The 18434-nt window shown below is 38.0% G+C and overlaps 1 protein-coding gene across 1 annotated transcript in view; it reads left to right on the top strand.

The window, feature by feature from the left end:
* QSER1 (glutamine and serine rich 1) overlaps nucleotides 1-16592 on the top strand; it is a 90093-nt gene extending 73501 nt beyond the window's left edge. The window contains exons 10-13 of the mRNA XM_024211458.1: nucleotides 202-299; nucleotides 9969-10121; nucleotides 12982-13077; nucleotides 15429-16592. Of these exons, the coding sequence (XP_024067226.1) occupies nucleotides 202-299; nucleotides 9969-10121; nucleotides 12982-13077; nucleotides 15429-15569 (488 nt within the window). The 3' untranslated portion in view covers nucleotides 15570-16592. The remainder of the gene's footprint in view (nucleotides 1-201; nucleotides 300-9968; nucleotides 10122-12981; nucleotides 13078-15428) is intronic.
* The last annotated feature ends 1842 nt before the right edge of the window (nucleotides 16593-18434 follow it).

Here is an 18434-nt window from a genome sequence, read left to right as displayed (position 1 = left end):
TGTATCTTAACATGTAGATCTTAATAAGTAATTTCCCTTTCCTATTTAAAGCTAGGATATATGAACAAAATGTATTATTTTGGACTTTGATTATTTTATGCTAATAAATAGGGTAAAGTGGCCCATCTGGCATAAGGGTTTTATGTAAATAATTGCCTTACATCTGTACTTAACTATTATGTTTTTTTTCATGTCTTTCAGATGAGCTTCTTTTGCCTCATATGAGAAAAATTGATGGCATGTTGAATGACAACAGGAAAAGACTGCTTTCCAAATTACGTTTGGAGCATACATTCAAGGTATTTCCTTTTAAAATTTCAGATTATTTAAAACAAAGTCCTAAACAAGTCACTAATTATATACAAGTGTACAGTGAGATGACAAAATTTGTACCTGGAATGGAATATGAGGTTTGAAAGATACTTTGAATTAAATGTTAGTATATTCCACTTAGCAAACGTTGTATGGTAGAGATGTTTCTACTGTAGAACTTAAAGTTCAGTTTTACTTCCTAAGCTTTAATGTTCATTTTAAAGCATTTTCTCTTCTAAGCTTCTCATCAGAAAATCAAACTACTGTCCCTTTGGAGCTTTTTTTTTTTTTTTTTAAGGATGCCTGTATTTCTGCCCCATGATGCTGTCCCATGGTACATCCCAGCTCTTCAGCTGTGGTGAGGTGCAGAGAGCAGCACCAGGGCTCCCTAGAGCCAGAGGTGAGGGATCAAGGAAGATGAAACAGTCAAGCACCCTTTCATACCCACAGTCCCGAGTTAAGGGGTGGGAGCAGCATAGGTCAGACAACCACAGTGTGTGTCACCCTTTGAAACAGTGGACAATAAATTGTGGGCCGGTCAGAGTCAAGAAACACCAGCACTAACACCCCACAGGCTATAGTGCCACCTACTCTGCTCCCTGTCCCAAACAGCTATGCATAACCCATCCAAAATAGACAAGAGGGATGGGATAGATTTTAAAGGAGGGGCAAAGAGAAAAGAGGCTAATTTTACTGCTTCTGGAAACTGGCTACCCAGGCTCTGACCTCCTGGTTATTTATAAGCAGGACTGTCCCAATGCTGCTTCACTTTTCTGCCAAAACAGCTCCTTGAAACACTGTGGGTAAAGCATAGGAAGTAGGTTTGTCTCTGGACCCCCACTCTCTCCCTTCCCAGCTCAGTCACAACAGGTGTTTAAAATGGAGCTGGTAAGACACAGTCCCACTTCCTGTCTTACACTTGGTGCTTCAGCAGGACAGAGCATCACTGAGTGAAATCCGGTGACCTGCGTTATGGATGGGCTAAGACTAGATGATCATAATGATCTCTTTTGGCCTCAAAATCTATGAAGAAAGAAGCACTGTAGCAGCCCTCTCTGTAGACAGCAGAGAAAGTCAGGGAGATAAAATCCTGAGCAGGCAGTTTCCAGCATCAGTGAAACTGGCTGCAGCTGTCCTGCCCTACCTTCTTGAATCTGCTCCTGCCCACAGGACTGAGGCGCTTTTTTGGAGAGTTGTTTGTTCCATCCCTACCACCTGCCTATCTCTGGGGGTGAGTGCATATGTGTCTGTATGAGGAAGAGAGCAAGGGTAAACATCAGTGTTATTTCTGCCACCTTATGCTAAAAATAATAAGGGATAGGGCTGTTGATTAATCTCACTGTTAAACAATAGAATACCAATTGAAATTTATTAAATGTTTTTGGATATTTTTCTACATTTTCAAATATATTTGATTTCAGTTACAACACAGAATACAAAGTGTACAGTGCTCACTGTATATTATTTTTATTACAAATATTTGCACTGTAAAAATGATAAACAAAAGAAATAATATTTTTCAATTCACCTCATACAAGTACTGTAGTGCAATCTCTTTATTGTGAGAAGGCAACTTACAAATATAGATTTTTGTTGTTGTTACATAACTGCACTCAAAAACAAAACAATGTAGAACTTTAGAGCCTATAAGTCCACTCAGTCCTACTTCTTGTTTAGCCAATTGCTAAGACAAACAAATATGTTTACATTTACAGGAGATAATGCTGCCGCTTTTTATTTACAATGTCACCGGAAAGTGAGAACAGACATTCGCATGGCACTTTTTGTAGCCAGTATTGCAAGATATTTACGTGCCAGATATGCTAAACGTTTTTATGTCCCATCATGCTTTGGCCACCATTCTAGAGGACATGCTTCCATGCTGATGACGCTCGTTAAAAAAATAATGCATTAATTAAACTTGTGACTGAACTCCTTGGGGGAGAATTGTATGTCTCCTGCTTTGTGTTTTACCTGCATTTTGCCATATACTTCATGTTATAGCAGTCTTAGATGATCACCCCACCATGTTGTTCCTTTTAAGAACACTTTCACTGCAGATTTGACAAAACACAAAGAAGGTACCAATGTGAGATTTCTAAAGGTAGCTACAGCACTCAACCCAAGATTTTAAGAATCTGAAGTGCCTTCCAAAATCTGAGAGGGATGAGGTGTGGAGCATGCTTTCAGAAGTCTTCAAAGAGCAACACTCCCATGGGGAAACTACAGAACCCGAACCACCAAAAAAGAAAATCAACTTTCTGCTGGTGGCATCTGACTCAGATGATGAAAATGAACATGAGTTGGTCTGCACTGTTTTTGGATCGTTATCTAGCAGAACTCATCATCAGCATGGAAGCACGTTCTCTGGAATGGTGGTTGAAGCATGAAGGGACATATGAATCTTTAGCGCATCTGGCACGTAAATATCTTGCAATGCTGGCTACAACAGTGCCATGCGAATGCTTGTTCTCATTTTCAGGTGATGTTGTAAACAAGAAGCGGGCAGTGTTATCTCCTGCAAATGTAAACGAAGTTGTTTGTCTGAGTGATTGGCTGAACAAGAAGTAGGACTGAGTGGACTTGTAGGTTCTAAAATTTTACATTGTTTTATTTTTGAATGCAGTTTTTTTTGTACATAATTCTACATTTGTAAGTTCAACTATCATGATAAAGAGATTGCACTACAGTACTTGTATTAAGTGAATTGAAAAATACTATTTCTTTTATTTTTACAGTGCAGATATTTGTAATCAAAGATAAATATATAGTGAGCGGTGTACACTTTGTGTTCTGTGTTGTAATTGAAATCAATATATTTGAAAATGTGGAAAACATCCAAAAATATTTATATAAATAAAATTCTATTATTAACAGCACGATTAATTTTTTTGATCGCTTGACTGCCCTAATAAGGGATGTTTATTTCCTAACTGATTCTCCTGCCTATTGTGTGGGTGTCGTCATGGTTTTCTGTTCCAGAGATGAAGGCATTGTTGACTAGGGTGGATTGATTTAAATCATCACTTTTAATCTTGTTTTGTATTTGCACTTCCCAGTCAGTTTCCTAAAGAAAGGTTTATTTGCATTGGTAGGTAGCCATTAAAACATGTTGATTTACATCTGTGTATATCTTTTTTGCTAACCAAGGGGATATCTATACACCTTTATTTAAGCTGTTATCTAGCTTTACATACATTTATTTAGATTCTTAGTTTTCATTTTTTTATTACGTTAGAATGGCGCATTTCTTATTTACTAGATGATGGGGTGTTTGCGGGTTTTTTTACTCTTGGTTTTTGTCAAGTTTTATTTGGAGAAATTGGAATTTTTACAAATGTACAAACACAACATTTAAAATTGTTTTTTATTAGTTAAATAAAATACTTTAATTAACATAAATGTGCTGGCTGCATAAGAAAAAAAGGTTTTGTCAAACTATCCCTATAACATGTAGAAAATTAAAATGGATTCATCAAAAATACTGTTATCTGTAATTAGTGAATTGAACTAATTGTTTCTGGTCACATGTCCATCAAGACTTTAGAACTAAGAGATCTCATCCTCTCTGGCCCAGTTTTATACATCAATTGGAAGAGGAAAACAAGCTTTTCAGCCTTTTCATCTCCCAATCTGTTTCTTAACTTTGAAAGAACAGTCATTAAACTGAACTAGTTAAATAAACTGAAAATAAGTAAATATACACTCTGCATGTGCACAAGAGGCTACTGCTGACAAACGCTGATTTAGCAGCACATCATCAAACTCTGGTTCCAGGTGTTTAGCCAGTGACTTCCACCTGTTCAGTGGTTTGACTTTCTTTAAAACTTTCGCAGCAAACATATGCTGCTTAGTATAGTTTTTTAGTTTAATTTAGATTATTTTAATAGCTTCTACTAAATTTAAACCTTAACATGGGCTGTCATAATTTTCAGATTTAATTTAAATAGGTTTATATTTAAAAATATGAATTTATTTAATTTAAATTTTAAAAAAATAAATATTTTTTTAATTGATTTTTATCCACCCTGATGTAGGCACCAGTCCTGTTATCCTCTCTTCGTTAATCTAGGACTTTGGGGCAAGAGGGTTAATTACCTCCCCATCTCATCACTGCTGAAAAGCTGTTCCCTGCAGAAGCGGTAGTTCCTGCTCCTGTCTTCCCAGTAGCCCTCTGTGGCTCCCTCATGGCAACAGCAAAGGTCCTGGAGGGTGTCTAAATCTCTCTGATACTTTTCATAATAAATACAGACGGTCTGTTTAACTGACCCTGAGCCTCCATTTTTATTGTTGTTGTTTTTACAGTGAGAGTTAGGGACATAATGACAATTTGATTCCCACTGTGCTAATACTTCTGTAGCTGATCATTACACCCAATGAGAAGAAAAGCATCTTTAGCATGCATAAGATTGTCACAGTTATATAAAATTATATCCACTTACTCACTATATCATGTTACAAATTCCAGCTGTATAAAGAAGCTTTTGCTTTCTGTTCACCCAATAAAAGAAAATAAATTATGTCTCTTAAATCAGATAACGTAGGCCCCATCCTGCAGCCTAATCTGTATGGAAGTATATAGAGCTCCAGGCAAGCCCAGGGATCTGCCCATATGGATCAGATTGCAGGATCAGGGCATATGTTTGTAAAATGGCTCATTATGTTAGTATGTCTATATTTCTAGTATAGAAGCACAAACCCGTATCATGTTTGTGTTAGCAATTTTGTAGTAATGAAAGGCTAATTTCCTACCATGAACATCTCTATTGGTTTGATACCAAATAGGTTACATACTTTTAAAATCCAGTTTAATCCATTATTTAGAATAAGAAAGCCTGTTTCTATAATAATGTTGATAAAAATGAGTAGTTCAGGTGTTAGAGATTCAGACTAGGCAACCAACAAGTAAAAGATGGAAATATGTTGGTTACTCATGAGCACCATTCATTTCAGTATTTTTTTTAATTTTTAATTAATGGAGATATCCTATCTCCTAGAACTGGAGGGGACCCTGAAAGGTCATCAAGTCCAACCCCTTGCCTTCACTAGCAGGACCAAGTACTGATTTTGCCCCAGATCCCTAAGTGGCCCCCTCAAGGATTGAACTCACAATCCATTCATTTAGCAGGCCAATGCTCAAACCACTGAGCTATCCCTCCCCCCATGGTTATTCTGTACTGATAACCATGTATAGTAATTACATATTAATTAAAACTGAAATGGACAATATAGGATATTTCAGTGTAGAATTGCAAACCAAATCATACAGTAAAATCACCGATCAATAATCAAATCAGCAGCTTTGTCTATACACTTTTCTGCACAGTTCTAAGAGCTATAAAATCCCAATCTGTCTGCTTATAATCTTACTTCAGTGAACAAAATTAAACTAGTCTTTCTATGTTAGTTTCATCTCTGTAAATTAACTCTCAGTCTTTTAGATGCAACTCACCTATGTACGTATTTGGTAATATATTAGACTTATTACAAATGTTGTTCAGAATAGCATTGTTAGTTAACATCAATTATGCTTCATTTCTTGGAAGTTTCATTTTCTTTAAAGTACTCACCATTCAAAGTCGTCTGGCTCTTTCCACTGAGCAAGTCTGATTTATAGCTTGTCCTCTTGACCCACCAGAACATGGAAATGACTAGTATTTTCCTCCTCCCAATTCAAAACTAGTCCTGTTTTGGGTCAGTGCTCCTGTTTGAAGTCTGTTCTACTCCATAGGAATAGACAATAGCATTGAGCCAGTGACAGATGAGGCAGGACTTCCTGGCCTAAGACAGAAATTCAGAGAATGCAGTGAAACTCTACAGAGAATTCTATAACAGGTCGAAAATTAAACTCACGGAGGAAAAAACAATCTGCTGGAGTCCTTTTTCTTAACTGGAAGGCTGCTGCTATGACTAGTCTACATTTTGGTCCCTTGAGGTGATTACTACCAAAATGCAACGGTCTCTTTTGCACATGGATTTTTAGTTTCCTCCTGAGATTGTTACTAAGGCAAAAGTAACTGATCTGTTAAAACACTAATTAAGCACATTTTGTTTTCAGGGACACAGTACCAGGTGCCTGGTAGGAGTCTGGATAGGAGAGTCCTTGAATTCAGTAACTATTCATTAAAAAGTTCATCTTATCATCTGTAGACTATATAAGGCACCATTAGTTTTAATTTGAACATTTTAACCCCTTAATTTCTTGCAGCAGTAAGTCCAACTGTATGCTGAATTCTTTCCTGTAATTTGTTATAGTCACATTTCCCTGAACAATGTAGTAATTTATGCAAGTAAAGAAATATAATCAGTTAAATGAATATATTCTCTCTGGATGAAAGTAAGATATTACATAATACAATGGAACTTTTAAAAATTATTTGTTAAAATAATTCTACATTTTTTTCAACAAGGTGTTATTCATTTAACACATAATGCAAAACTGAAGTTAGTAAAAATAAAATACAGCACCATTTAGTTAGTGTGTGTCTTGGAAATGATCTCATGCTTTGCTGGAGATCTATAGATGTATCTATAGCAAAATGATGACATCTAGTGCCATTTGTTGCAAATGTAGTGACAACACATCTTTCATGTGAAATTCTATACATCCAAACACTTCTCTGAAGATGAACTGTAGGTACTCTTTCCCCATGAAATTAACTAAGGCTTAGCCTACTCTACAAAGCTTTGTCAGCATAGCTATGTCAGCTAGGGGTGTGAAAAAATTACATACCCTTGCTGACATAGGTATGCTGACAAAACTCCCGGTGTAGATGCACTGTGCCAGCGGAAAAGTGCTTCTTTTGGCATAGCTAATGTCATTCAGGAAGGTAATGTAGCTATATTTCAGCTGAACTCCTTTTGTTGGTTTATGCTCTGTCTCCACTGAGGGGTTCTGCCAGGATATAGCTATACCAGCAAGTGATATAGAGGAACGAGTACTGGGTTGGGAGCTGGGACCTCTAAATTCTAATCCTGGCTCTTCACTTACTGCATGTCCTCGGCCAAGTTACTTAACCTCTCTTAACTTAGTTTCTCTATCTGTAAAATGAGACTATTAATACCTCTCCTTACTGACCTTAAGGCTCTCTTACACCAAATAAGAATATCTGCACTAGGGGGTGCACCAATTTAATTATAAACCAGTTTACTATTAAAATCAGTATAATTTTCTGGTATAGATAAAGCTTAGATGTTAATTTAACATTGCAGTGATTCCATCTTCTAGATGAAGATTCCGTGTTAGGGTAGTTGTTTCAGGAATCCAAAGCATGCCGTACTCATTCCTGTCACATGCTCCAACTAAAGCAGCAGCAACATTTCGGGGAGGGAGTTTGCATTTTTTGGAGCCAGCTGCAGTGTTGCCAGCAGTCATGATTTCATCACAAGTCTTGCAATATTTGATGCTTTTCTTAAAGCTCCAGCTCCTGAATTCATGTGATTACATGAGACTCTCAGCTTTCACTTTAAAAAAAATGTTTCTAACCCTTGTGTTTGCAGAGAAAAGTTTGAAAACATGAATCCTAAAATACATCAGAAGGCAACTAAGAATAAATTAAAACGATATTATTTTTTAAAATTGTGTGGAATTTAATGCCAATTGCATATATTTTGTTGGGCCTCACTCATGGTTTTTGAACATGTGGTATTGGCAGTACTACAAAAACAGGGACCTGAAGGATACTTTCAAAAGCTTTCTTAATTAACGAGAACACATGCAGTTAAGGAGAGTTACTATGCTTCACTTTAGGTTTTGTTCTAGAGCTACCACTATCTGAACTTAAAGGACAGTTGAGTGTCTCTACTCATACAACCCTTTGCATTCGGCTATCAAGGGAATTAATTAATTGTAGGAATTTTGTTTGTTTTGTTCTGTTTGTTTTAGGAATTGGATGACAGAAACCTTCTAAAGCATGTTACAAAAAGGGGAACTGAAAGGTCGATGAGAAAACTGCTACATATAATTGCCATTCACCTCCGAGTCAGTAGTTTGACTAACTCAGATCAAGAGTGCCCAAAAGTCACCACTGTTTTACAGCTTTTTGGTGACCCTGTATAAAATGGGATGGACAGATCCTCATTTTAAAAAAGGAATCAAAACAAAACAGCATGCCACAGCAATACATTATTTCTATACCCTGTAGAGAGTTCAGGTTTTTTTTTATGGTGGATGTAGCTCACTACTTCACCTGGAAATCAAATTTTATGATTAATAAAATCTGTCTGAAGAAAATATGGGAACATATAGAATTAGTTGGGTGTCAGCAATTAGGGCTGCTTCAGATGCTGCTAATAGACTTGGGAAGGAGGGGAAAGACGAAGGCACCTCTAAATCTTAATTAGGATTTTCAGGGATTTTTTGTTTTCATTTAAAGAAGTTTAGGTCAAGGAATGGACCTACGTGAAGGGGGGGGGGGTTTGACACTTTAGAGGATATCTCAGACCCCTTTGGCTGTCTAGCTACTACCATTTCCTTCTTTAATCTTAAAATTTTTAAGGCTTGCTCTTTACTGACCTTCCCCTCCCCCCATTCCAATTTTCTAGTAACAGACAGTGCTTTGTGTTTGTCTCCCTCTGTGACTTATTTTTCATTCATGTGCACCCTCTGACTAACCAATGTATTCATTTAAAACTTTCTTAATTGTAAGTTCTCAAAATTGTATTAAATTTTTGAACTGATGTCAGAGTTCAGATTTCTGTGTGCAGATTTGGAAGGGAGTTAAACAAAGACAGCCCTTGATGAGGTTTTCAATTTAAAATAAATAGGGTACCCACATCTTAAACCATTTGCAGTATTCAAACTGTTCTTTCAGTGAGATTAAGTCCTATCAAAAGACTACCTTGAAATGGAGAATTTAACTCTGTTAATTCAAAGTACCTATATTACAAAGCAGTAACTTTAATTACAATGCAAATTTATCCTCCTGTAATGGTGTACGCTGTTGTCTAAAACAGAAAAGTTTATTTTTGAAATATTCCCGACTATTGTTGGATAACAAATTTGTTAATGAGATTGGGTGTGTTTTCCTTTCTGAGCAGTGTAGAGAAAATAGTGAGTAGTCTGATAGCTAAAGTACAGGACTAACAGTCAGAAGTCTGGGTTTTATTCTGGGCTCTTATAGACTGGCTGTGTGACACCAAGGTGCGTTGCTGTAAAACTTCTCTGTGACTCAATTTCCCCTTCTGTAAAGTTAAGGTGATAATGTTTCCTTACTTCATAGGTGTATTGAGGCCTAATTATTGATATTTTTAAAGCGCTTACAGATTCTTGGATGGAAGGAGCGATAGAATGCAAAGTAAAATATAGAATTGTAAGCAATCAAAATTGCCTGCTGGATTCCTTGCTAGTTTGTTTTTTTCATGAAGGAACACAAAGATGACAGCTGTGATATGTGAAAAGGCCTGATTCCCTTGAGACATTACTTTTAAAGCCAGTCCAAAAAAGTCTGTATGTGTTTTTATATTGCTATCTTATAGCTGATTGAGTGAGGCTTTTAGACTTGTATGTAAAATATTTTATGATTGGTTGCTTTCAATATTTTAACTTCTCTGAAAATAATGCTCAGCTTTCCAGCAGTCTGATTGATTGAGAAGTTCTCTTTTGGTGGAATTTTTGCATAATTCAAAATCCTTTTTGCTTTTATGCTCTGTTTAAGAGTGCTTTGGAAAACTTTCCTGAACTGACAGTAATCACTCGCGATTCTAAAACAAAAAGTGGAGGAGCTGCTCTTTCTAAAATCAGAATGAATGGTAAAGCTTACAACAAGAAAACACTGAGGACTTCTAAATCAACCACTAAGTTAGCACACGTAAGTGTTTAGAAGATTCATCACTGCTGCCATCTTATTTCTAACATGATAGATGAAAAAAAAAATACCTTAAAGGATTGCATTTTGTTGGTAATTAGGTTTTTTTTGCAAATATATAAAAAAGATAAAATTGTAAACCTATTTAATAATTAAGTAATTTTGAAAATAATGATTTGTTTGAAATCTACAGCATATTAAATCACTTGTCTTGGTGGCCTGTTTCCTTTTATTATTAAACCATTATAGATATAGGGTTGCCGGGTGTCCAGTTTTCAACCAGAACAGCTGGTCAAAAAGGGACCCTGGCGGCTCCGGTCAGCACTGCTGACAGGGCCATTAAAGGTCAAGTTGGCATGGGGCTGACAAGCTCCCTACCCGGCTGCGGGTGGCTCCCAGCAAGCGGACAGCATGTCCCTCCATCTCCTAGGCGTAGGGGCGGCCACAGGGGTTCCGCACACTGCCCCCACCCCAAGCAATGGCTCCGCAGCTTCCATTGGCTGCGGTTCCTGGCCAATGGTGCCTGCGGGTGGGAGCAGTGTGGAGCCCCCAGGCCGCACCTCCACCTAGGAGTCGGGAGGGACGTCACCGCTTCCCGGTAGTCGCCTGAGGTAAGCACCACCCGGAGCCTGCACCCCAGCCCCTCTCCTGCAGCCCTGCCCCAGCCCTGAGCCCCCTCCTGCACTCTGAATCCCTCAGACCCAGCCTGGGCCCCCCTCCTGCACCCCAGAGCCACATCACCAGCCAAAGCCCCCAACCCCCCTGGTGCCCCCTCACACACCCTGAATCCCTCATTTCTGGTTCCACCCTGGAGCCCACAACCTCAGCCCAGAGCCTGTACTCCCTCCCACAGCCCAACCCCCTGCCTCAGCCTGGAGCCCACACCCCAAACCCCTCATCCCCAGCCTCACCCCAGAGCCAGCACCCCCAGCCGGAGCCAGCACCTCCTCCTGCTCCCCAACCCTCTGCCCCAGCTCAGTGAAAATGAGCGAGTGAGTGAGGGTGGGGGAGAGCGAGTGACGCAGGGAGGGAGGGGATGGAGGGAGTGGGGGCGGGGCCTCAGAGAAGGGGTGGGGCCTCAGGGCAGGGGGCAGGGCAAGGGTGTTCAGTTTTCTGCAATTAGAAACTTGGCAACTCTATATAGTTTATTCCAAATAGGTAAGCAAAATGCATGTATTAAAATAATATTCCACACAATAATTAAAATAATAAACTAATGGAGATATCTTATCTCCTAGAACTGGAAGGGACTATTGAGTCCAGCCCCCTGCCTTCACTAGCAGGACCAAGTACTGATTTTGCCCTAGATCCCTAAGTGGCCCCCTCACAACGCTGGGTTTAGCAGGCCAATGCTCAAACCACTGAGCTATTCCTCCCCTCCCCTTGAATGGAATCATGTGTATATGTAAATAATGTATTTAGGGCCACATTGGGTACATCTACACAGGGATAAAAAACCCACAGTTGGCCCAGGTCAGCTGAAACAGGGCTCGGCTTTGGGGCTGAAAAGTTGGCTATGTAGATGTTCCGGGCTTGGGCTGGAGCCCAAGCTCTGGGAGCCTGCAATCTTTAGCCCCACAGCTTGAGTCCTGCAAGCCCGAGTCAGCTGACCTGGGCCAGCTACAGCTGTGCCACTGATCTTTTATTCCTGTGTAGACATACCCATCATGGCCTGTCCTGTATGCCAAAGCAAGGAATTAAGGAGGTATAAGGCAACCTCTTACTCCCCTGTGCAATCTATTCACATCACAGGTAGCAGGAGGAAACAGTCTCCTTGGAGCTGCTGCTCCCCCTCTTGCACAGGCAGGAGGAGGGAATGGACTCAGCCTTAGATGGTGGCCCTTCCATCTCCATAGTGTAACAGCCAGCACAGCTGTGCTAGCCGGCAAATGTTAGACCAGGTCTAGGTCTGGTTCAGGTACATTTCCCCCTTCCCCCCACATCCCTCTCCCACCAGAGCCAGGGGGGAATATGGGACAGCTTCTGGCAGAGCACAACAACATGTTGCCCCTACATGCGGCTTGTGGCAGTTTAGCCTTTAATATTAACATTTAATTACATTTTCTACTGTAAACTGTACAATAGCTGCTAAACAGTACATGGAAAAATAAATGTTTCCATTGGAGAAACTTTAATTTGATCATAAGGCACATCATAGGCCAGGCATATAAATAAATTAATTCTTCGTTGTAGCTTCTCATTTATCTCCAGTGACAGAAGTTGTTTCATGTCTTATTGTTAAAAAAGAATATTGAAAAGAAATATTAGAAAAATACATATAACTCCTATTTGTGGCTTTTTCAGGACAATCTTAACTAGATTTTACAGGATACTGGAAGACATACCTAAAGCAAGTTTAGCTAACATCAGTAGATGCAGGAGATGCCACCAACCAGTGAATATATTCCACATATTTTTGTAATTTTTAGAAAGAAAAAACTATCGCAGCAATATATGCAAGCTCTTTCCACAGTTCCTAAGACAAAGATTTGCTCTTCTCCAAAAATCTATACAGAATTTGATAGATTAAGTGAACGCCAAGAAATAGCTACATCTTTTGCTATTTTTAGAGATGTCAGTAATACTTGAAAAATGGCAAGCTAACACACCTTCCATATATTCAGAGTGGTTGAAAGAACTATTAAACCCAGCTTTAAAGAAGACATTAAATTTACATGAGAAACAAAGTGGGTAAAGGTATACTAATTTTGATGTCACATATCTCTTGATGCAGTTTCAGACATGATGATAGTCACCTTTTATTTCTGAATTGCTAAAATTGACATGATCCATTTGGTAATAAGAAGCCTATCTTGGAACAAATATCATTAATTTGCCTAAAAAATAACTCTCTTCTCTGCAGGAGTTTACTGTAGATCCAGAAAAAATACAGTTGTACTCTTTGTATCACTCACTCCATCATTACAAATACCACATATATCTGACATGTAAAGAGGAGGTGAGTATTTGTTTTCTGCTTCTTATATGTGGCATTATTTTTAGATTAATTAAGAAGTAGTGCAGAAAGTTAAATTATCTGTATATAACAGCATTATCAAAACATCAGTATGAGGCAGCTAAATGTGTTTCTGATTTTTAACCCAACCAAAGTAATGATTCTATTGGAACTGTTAGAAACTTTTTCCAGCCAATACAAGGTAATCAACAGCTGACATTAGTGGGTGATGATTTTCCATTCTGCACCATGCGATATGTTAAAATAGGGAATATTATGGAAGTATTGTAAGTGACTCCACAGTTGAGCCTGTGTTGTTATTAGCATATAACTTGATTAAAATTTTCTCTTTTGTATTTTAGTAATTTGAAATTAAACTGTACATTTGGGACAGTAACTCTTCCTAGGACAACTGGATTTTCTATATAACTTTTTTAGTAGACTATTAACTTTAATAGAAGAAAAATTTAAAAACACCAATTTTAAAAAATATTCTGTTCTTCTCCCAGTTCTTCAGTCCCTCTGACTAAACAGTCACAGTCCCAACAGACTCCAAATTTCTCTCTCTCTGTCTTGCCAACATACACACTTTGTATCCTCATATATACACATTCTGATAACATTTTGGACGTAAGCCTTTTTTTTTTTTATTAAACACATATGCTTATTAACCTAATTGAGTTTCATCAAGATTAACTGACAAAACTGCTCAGACCAGCAGCTGTTTCTGTTTTATGACATGTCTCACCACCTGTGCTTTGCACAAACCCTTGGTGAGGCATGCTAGGTAGCCAGAGGCATGAGGATTGTGCTCTGTGGATGAGAGGCACCTTCAGATACCCATGAGGTTTGAGTAGGGATGCTGGAGGATAGACTGAATGGGACTTTGGGAGACACAGGGTGTTTTAGCAGACATGTGGGGGATCTGGAGGGAAGAGGCTTTGAGGCAGGGGAAGGAGAGCCTGAGATTGGGGTGTTTGTGGCTATGCAGAGAGTCAGGGATAAGAGGTAGCCCATTGCCTCTGCATAAGGCATTGGCATATCAAGGTTTCCCTATGATATTTCTTCCTCGGTGAACAGAGGCCACAGCTACCAATAGAGCCCTTTGGTGCCAGTGCCTGGATGCAAATGCACTGAGTTGCTTACACACATGCATACACTTTCTCACACACCCAGGCCATGTACAGCCTTGGTTCCACCTCCAAACACACTAATAAATCACCACTCAGTTCTGCAAGCCCACTGTTCACAGCACTGTGGGGACCTCTGAGAGAAGCAGAAATACTATGAGCTTTAGGCCATCTTGTAACAAGGTAAAAGGGAGAGAGGGAGGGAAAAAGCATAGTGTGAGGGGAGCATGGAAGGAAGTCGGGTTTGCCCTAGATTGGGTCTGCAGCAAGAGAAGTGGAGTTCAATTCTGATGGTTTATGAAACCCTGGACAATAAGGTTGCAGGGGTTGGTGAGGACTTAACTATTGATATCCTGCCTCTTTTATAGATGTGTTGATGTTTTGTACACTAGAGCATTTTTAACTGGTTTTTAACAAAAAAATTTGGGGGAATATATAATAGTTTAAACTTAATATAAAAAAATCGTATTTGTGTATTCATAATAATTCATTTGCTTTTAAGTTCATTCTTCCTAATTTTGCTAAAGAAGGCACAACTGTTTTTTATTTTTATATTTCCTCCTGCTGTGTTTATGGAGAAAAATTCAAGGTTTTTGAATAGTATACTTTATTGCTTGAACTTTCTTTCAGACTAAGATCTTTAATTATTTGTATACTTCCTCTTTAAGTATCCTAAAGCCAATTTTGAAAATCAGTTGACAAGTTGTCTTTATCCCTGCTGGCATTGCATTGTTACAGTTCTATTGTAAACTATAGACCAGTTATCAAACTCTAGCAAATAAGACAGTATTGCCTTTTAATTGTGCATGTTTTTAAATATATTTTTAAAATATCTTAGCATTTATTTATATTATTGGATCTTATATTTTAAGAGTGTTAAGTCGACACGGCATTGTTCACATGTATGGCATTTCTTACGACCATTCCTACACATTTCTTAAGATACCAGGAGTTGAAGGTGTTTAGCACATTGGAAAATCAGACCCTAGATTGGTATTTTTTTAACTAGATCACTTCAGTAATGAATAATAGACCTGGACTTTAGCTAGCCGTGTCTGCAGAAGAGATGGCTCTGGACAAATAAAGCTTGGCTAAGAATTTCTACCACTTTGCAGACATTAGCATATGGATCAAGGAAGTGTTTAAGAGCTGCATGCTACATTTTAAATGAGTAACAGAGGCAGGCTAATGTTTTTTTTTTCTCTCTTTCTCTCTCTTAAATAGATTTCTTCTGTTCAGAAAAAGAGTGCAGATCTAGGACAGGAGGAGATTGTTCAGCTGTGCATGAAAAATATAAAATGGGTGGAGGATCTTTTTGAAAAGTTTGGTGAACTTTTGAATCATGTACAGCAGAAGTGTTCATAACAAACTTTCTTCAGAATCTCACATTTTTCTACAGCACTAACCTGATGGAAAAGAAAGCTCAGAGAGAGGCTCTGATTCTCTTACAATACCAGACTACGTTCTTATTCATAGGCATTTTATTTCTCTATGGAACTTTGTACTTTGGCTCCTGCTAAGGAAAAGTGATGCTGCCAAGGAAATGAGTCTTTTAGAGATGGAAGTAAACATAAACATCACCACATTTTAACCTGAATAATGATTTTTCTATTTTGTAAACTATTGGGTAACTTAGTTTTATTTTCAGAAATGTTTTTGACAAATGATAAAGCATGCACTAAGTATAATTTTTTCTTTATTGCTACAGAAATAACACTTAAAATACTATGGCTTTTTCTGACTCTGGTGAACACCAAAAAGAGTCAGGGCTGGGGTAAACTAATATTTGCATTTCTGTCTGGCCATGAAATTTAGAGTGTTATGCATTTTGTAAACAGAGCTGGTGTGACATCAAATTCTGTATACAAATATTGCCATCATAAAATTCAGAAATGTAATTATGCTTTATGGACTCCTTTTACTATTATCATGTTCAGGAGACTGAACATGGAGTTGGTGCAATCCGATGACTGCTTTTTGTGTCAAATTATATTGTAATGAAAGACAATGACCTTAACTATTTTCCCTGTTTTGAAGAAAAATATTTTCCTTTATACTGTGTTTTTTGTTTTTTTCTTTTGGAAAAAAAATTCAATTGTACATTTTATCTCACTAATAGTTGTATTTTTCACAGAGAAAATATTGTGGTTAAAGTTGTTTCATGTATCTTTGTAATACACGTTACATTGTTTTCAGTAAATCTTATTCATTTATATGTTGATTTCATATTGTAAACTATATATCTTGAGGTAACCCTTTTTGTTTATACAGGTTTTCTTCAGTGTTAACCAGAATAATGCATAATAGACTAGTTTTGCTTTAAGTGTAGTTGTGTTAGACACTGCAGTTATTTTCTCATACGTGAAAATAAATTTCTTACTAAACTGGCCCCTGATTAACTGAGAGTTTAAATGAAAAGCTACTATACTTTATCTTCTGGTCAACAAAGATTTATGATTGTGAATAGACTATATGCAGTGTTAAACACAGCTTACATAGTTGTTTTTAGAACTGGCAGTGGCAGAGCTATTCTCTTTTTGGTGCCTTTTAGATCTTCAGACATACTTTTGTAGCATCCCTCCCATCCAGTTTCTTAACAGTTAATAGTGCCACTAGTCCCACTCAGACAACGAATGTAATAGGCTCAAAACAGTAGAACATTTTCTTTAAGTTTGCCAACAGAATGCCTTACTTTCAGTCATTCAAACTGTATACATGCTGGGGCCCAAAAGAAAGAGACGTCATTCTTTCATCAGATAATGGTTTTTGGTTTTTTTTTTTTTAATTCTTTTATCCTTTAACTGCCACTTAGTGCCTTAATTTCAACCAGGAAAGCAGGGTGCACCATTGATTGGCCAAATAGGACATGCTTGTATACAATGTGGTTTGTTTTCCAGTTTTCTGTTTTGATCCTATTTAGCTGCTAATATATTCATTAGACCTTAGAATTGTAAAGAATATAATGAAGAGATGTGAAAATGAAATGATACCATCTTGAGTAATCAAATTAGGGTTTCGAAAATCAAAATGTATGTCATTTTAACTGATAGAGTTAGATCCTTGTTAAGTTGGATGTTTGCCATGTTTCCAAAGGTTTTCACCTTGTTAAAAGCAATAATTCTCCTTTAAAGTTTGTACCCACATTACTATGAACAGACTGACTGAACAATGGAAGTTGGTAAATGCCCCTTGTTTACTTTAAAGCTTCTTCATACTGTACCTGCTTTAAAAAGGCAGTTTATTACCATGATAGGAGGTGCGTTGTGTTACTGCTATGCGTACCATAATCAAGGGGAGCAGTATGGATTTTGACTTAGGAAGTGTAGAATGTTAAGAAGCATCATGCAGGTAATTTGCTCTTTCAGTGAAAAGGAGGGAGTTGAGGTGTGACGGGGTAAGAGATCTGCTATATTTCTCTCATGCAGTACTGAATCTGGAATGAACTGCTTCAACACCCCCCCTCCCCCACCCCCCGGTTTTGTAATTAAACTAATGAGGTGGTACCAATCAGCAATGTTACATATATTAATAGTATTCATTTAAAATCTGTTAATTTAAATATGAACACTAAAGTATATAGACATTTATCTAGAATATACATTAATCTATCATTTAAAAATAAAAGCATGATGACATAGATTGAGCGAACAATATGATTGGCTCTTTGGTTATACAGCAAAGTACTAGTCAGAACTTGTTAGCCACAGGTGCCTTCCTAATACGCCCATTGAAAAAAACAAATGGAAGACGTTTCTACATTTTTAATTTTATATGTTTCTACTTTATGCTTCCTGTAGGAGCCTGAATGGAAGTTTTAAGAAACCAGTCATTTCGCTCCAAGCCCCAGGCTAAGCCCTCAGACTATTGGAAACTAAGCAGTGGCTTATGGAGAAGCTGGTCTTTTCATAAAAGCAGGTACATTGAAAAGAAAAAGGGATGGCCAGTCATTTGCAGTGCTCTGCACTGCCATGGAGGGAGACCTGGCTTCAATTCCAGCTCTGTTTCATTCCCAAGGCCAGTAGACAGAGCACTCTGCCTATAGAAGATAGGAAGCACTCTGCATTGCTCAAAAGTGACCACTCCAGACTATTAAAGAGCAATATAAAGGAACTCCATGTCATCCTGCCCTTGGCTAGAAAGATGGTGGTTGGGTTACTTAGGCCATCAAACTAGGATGACTTAAAAATATGGGAATCTTAGGAAAGTGAAGGACCATTCAGGCGGAATAAA

This window comes from Terrapene carolina, unplaced genomic scaffold (genome assembly GCF_002925995.2).
Source record: "Terrapene carolina triunguis isolate 2854851 unplaced genomic scaffold, T_m_triunguis-2.0 Scaffold96, whole genome shotgun sequence".
NCBI classification, from domain to species: domain Eukaryota; kingdom Metazoa; phylum Chordata; order Testudines; family Emydidae; genus Terrapene; species Terrapene triunguis.
This window is presented reverse-complemented; position numbering and strand designations above follow the sequence as displayed.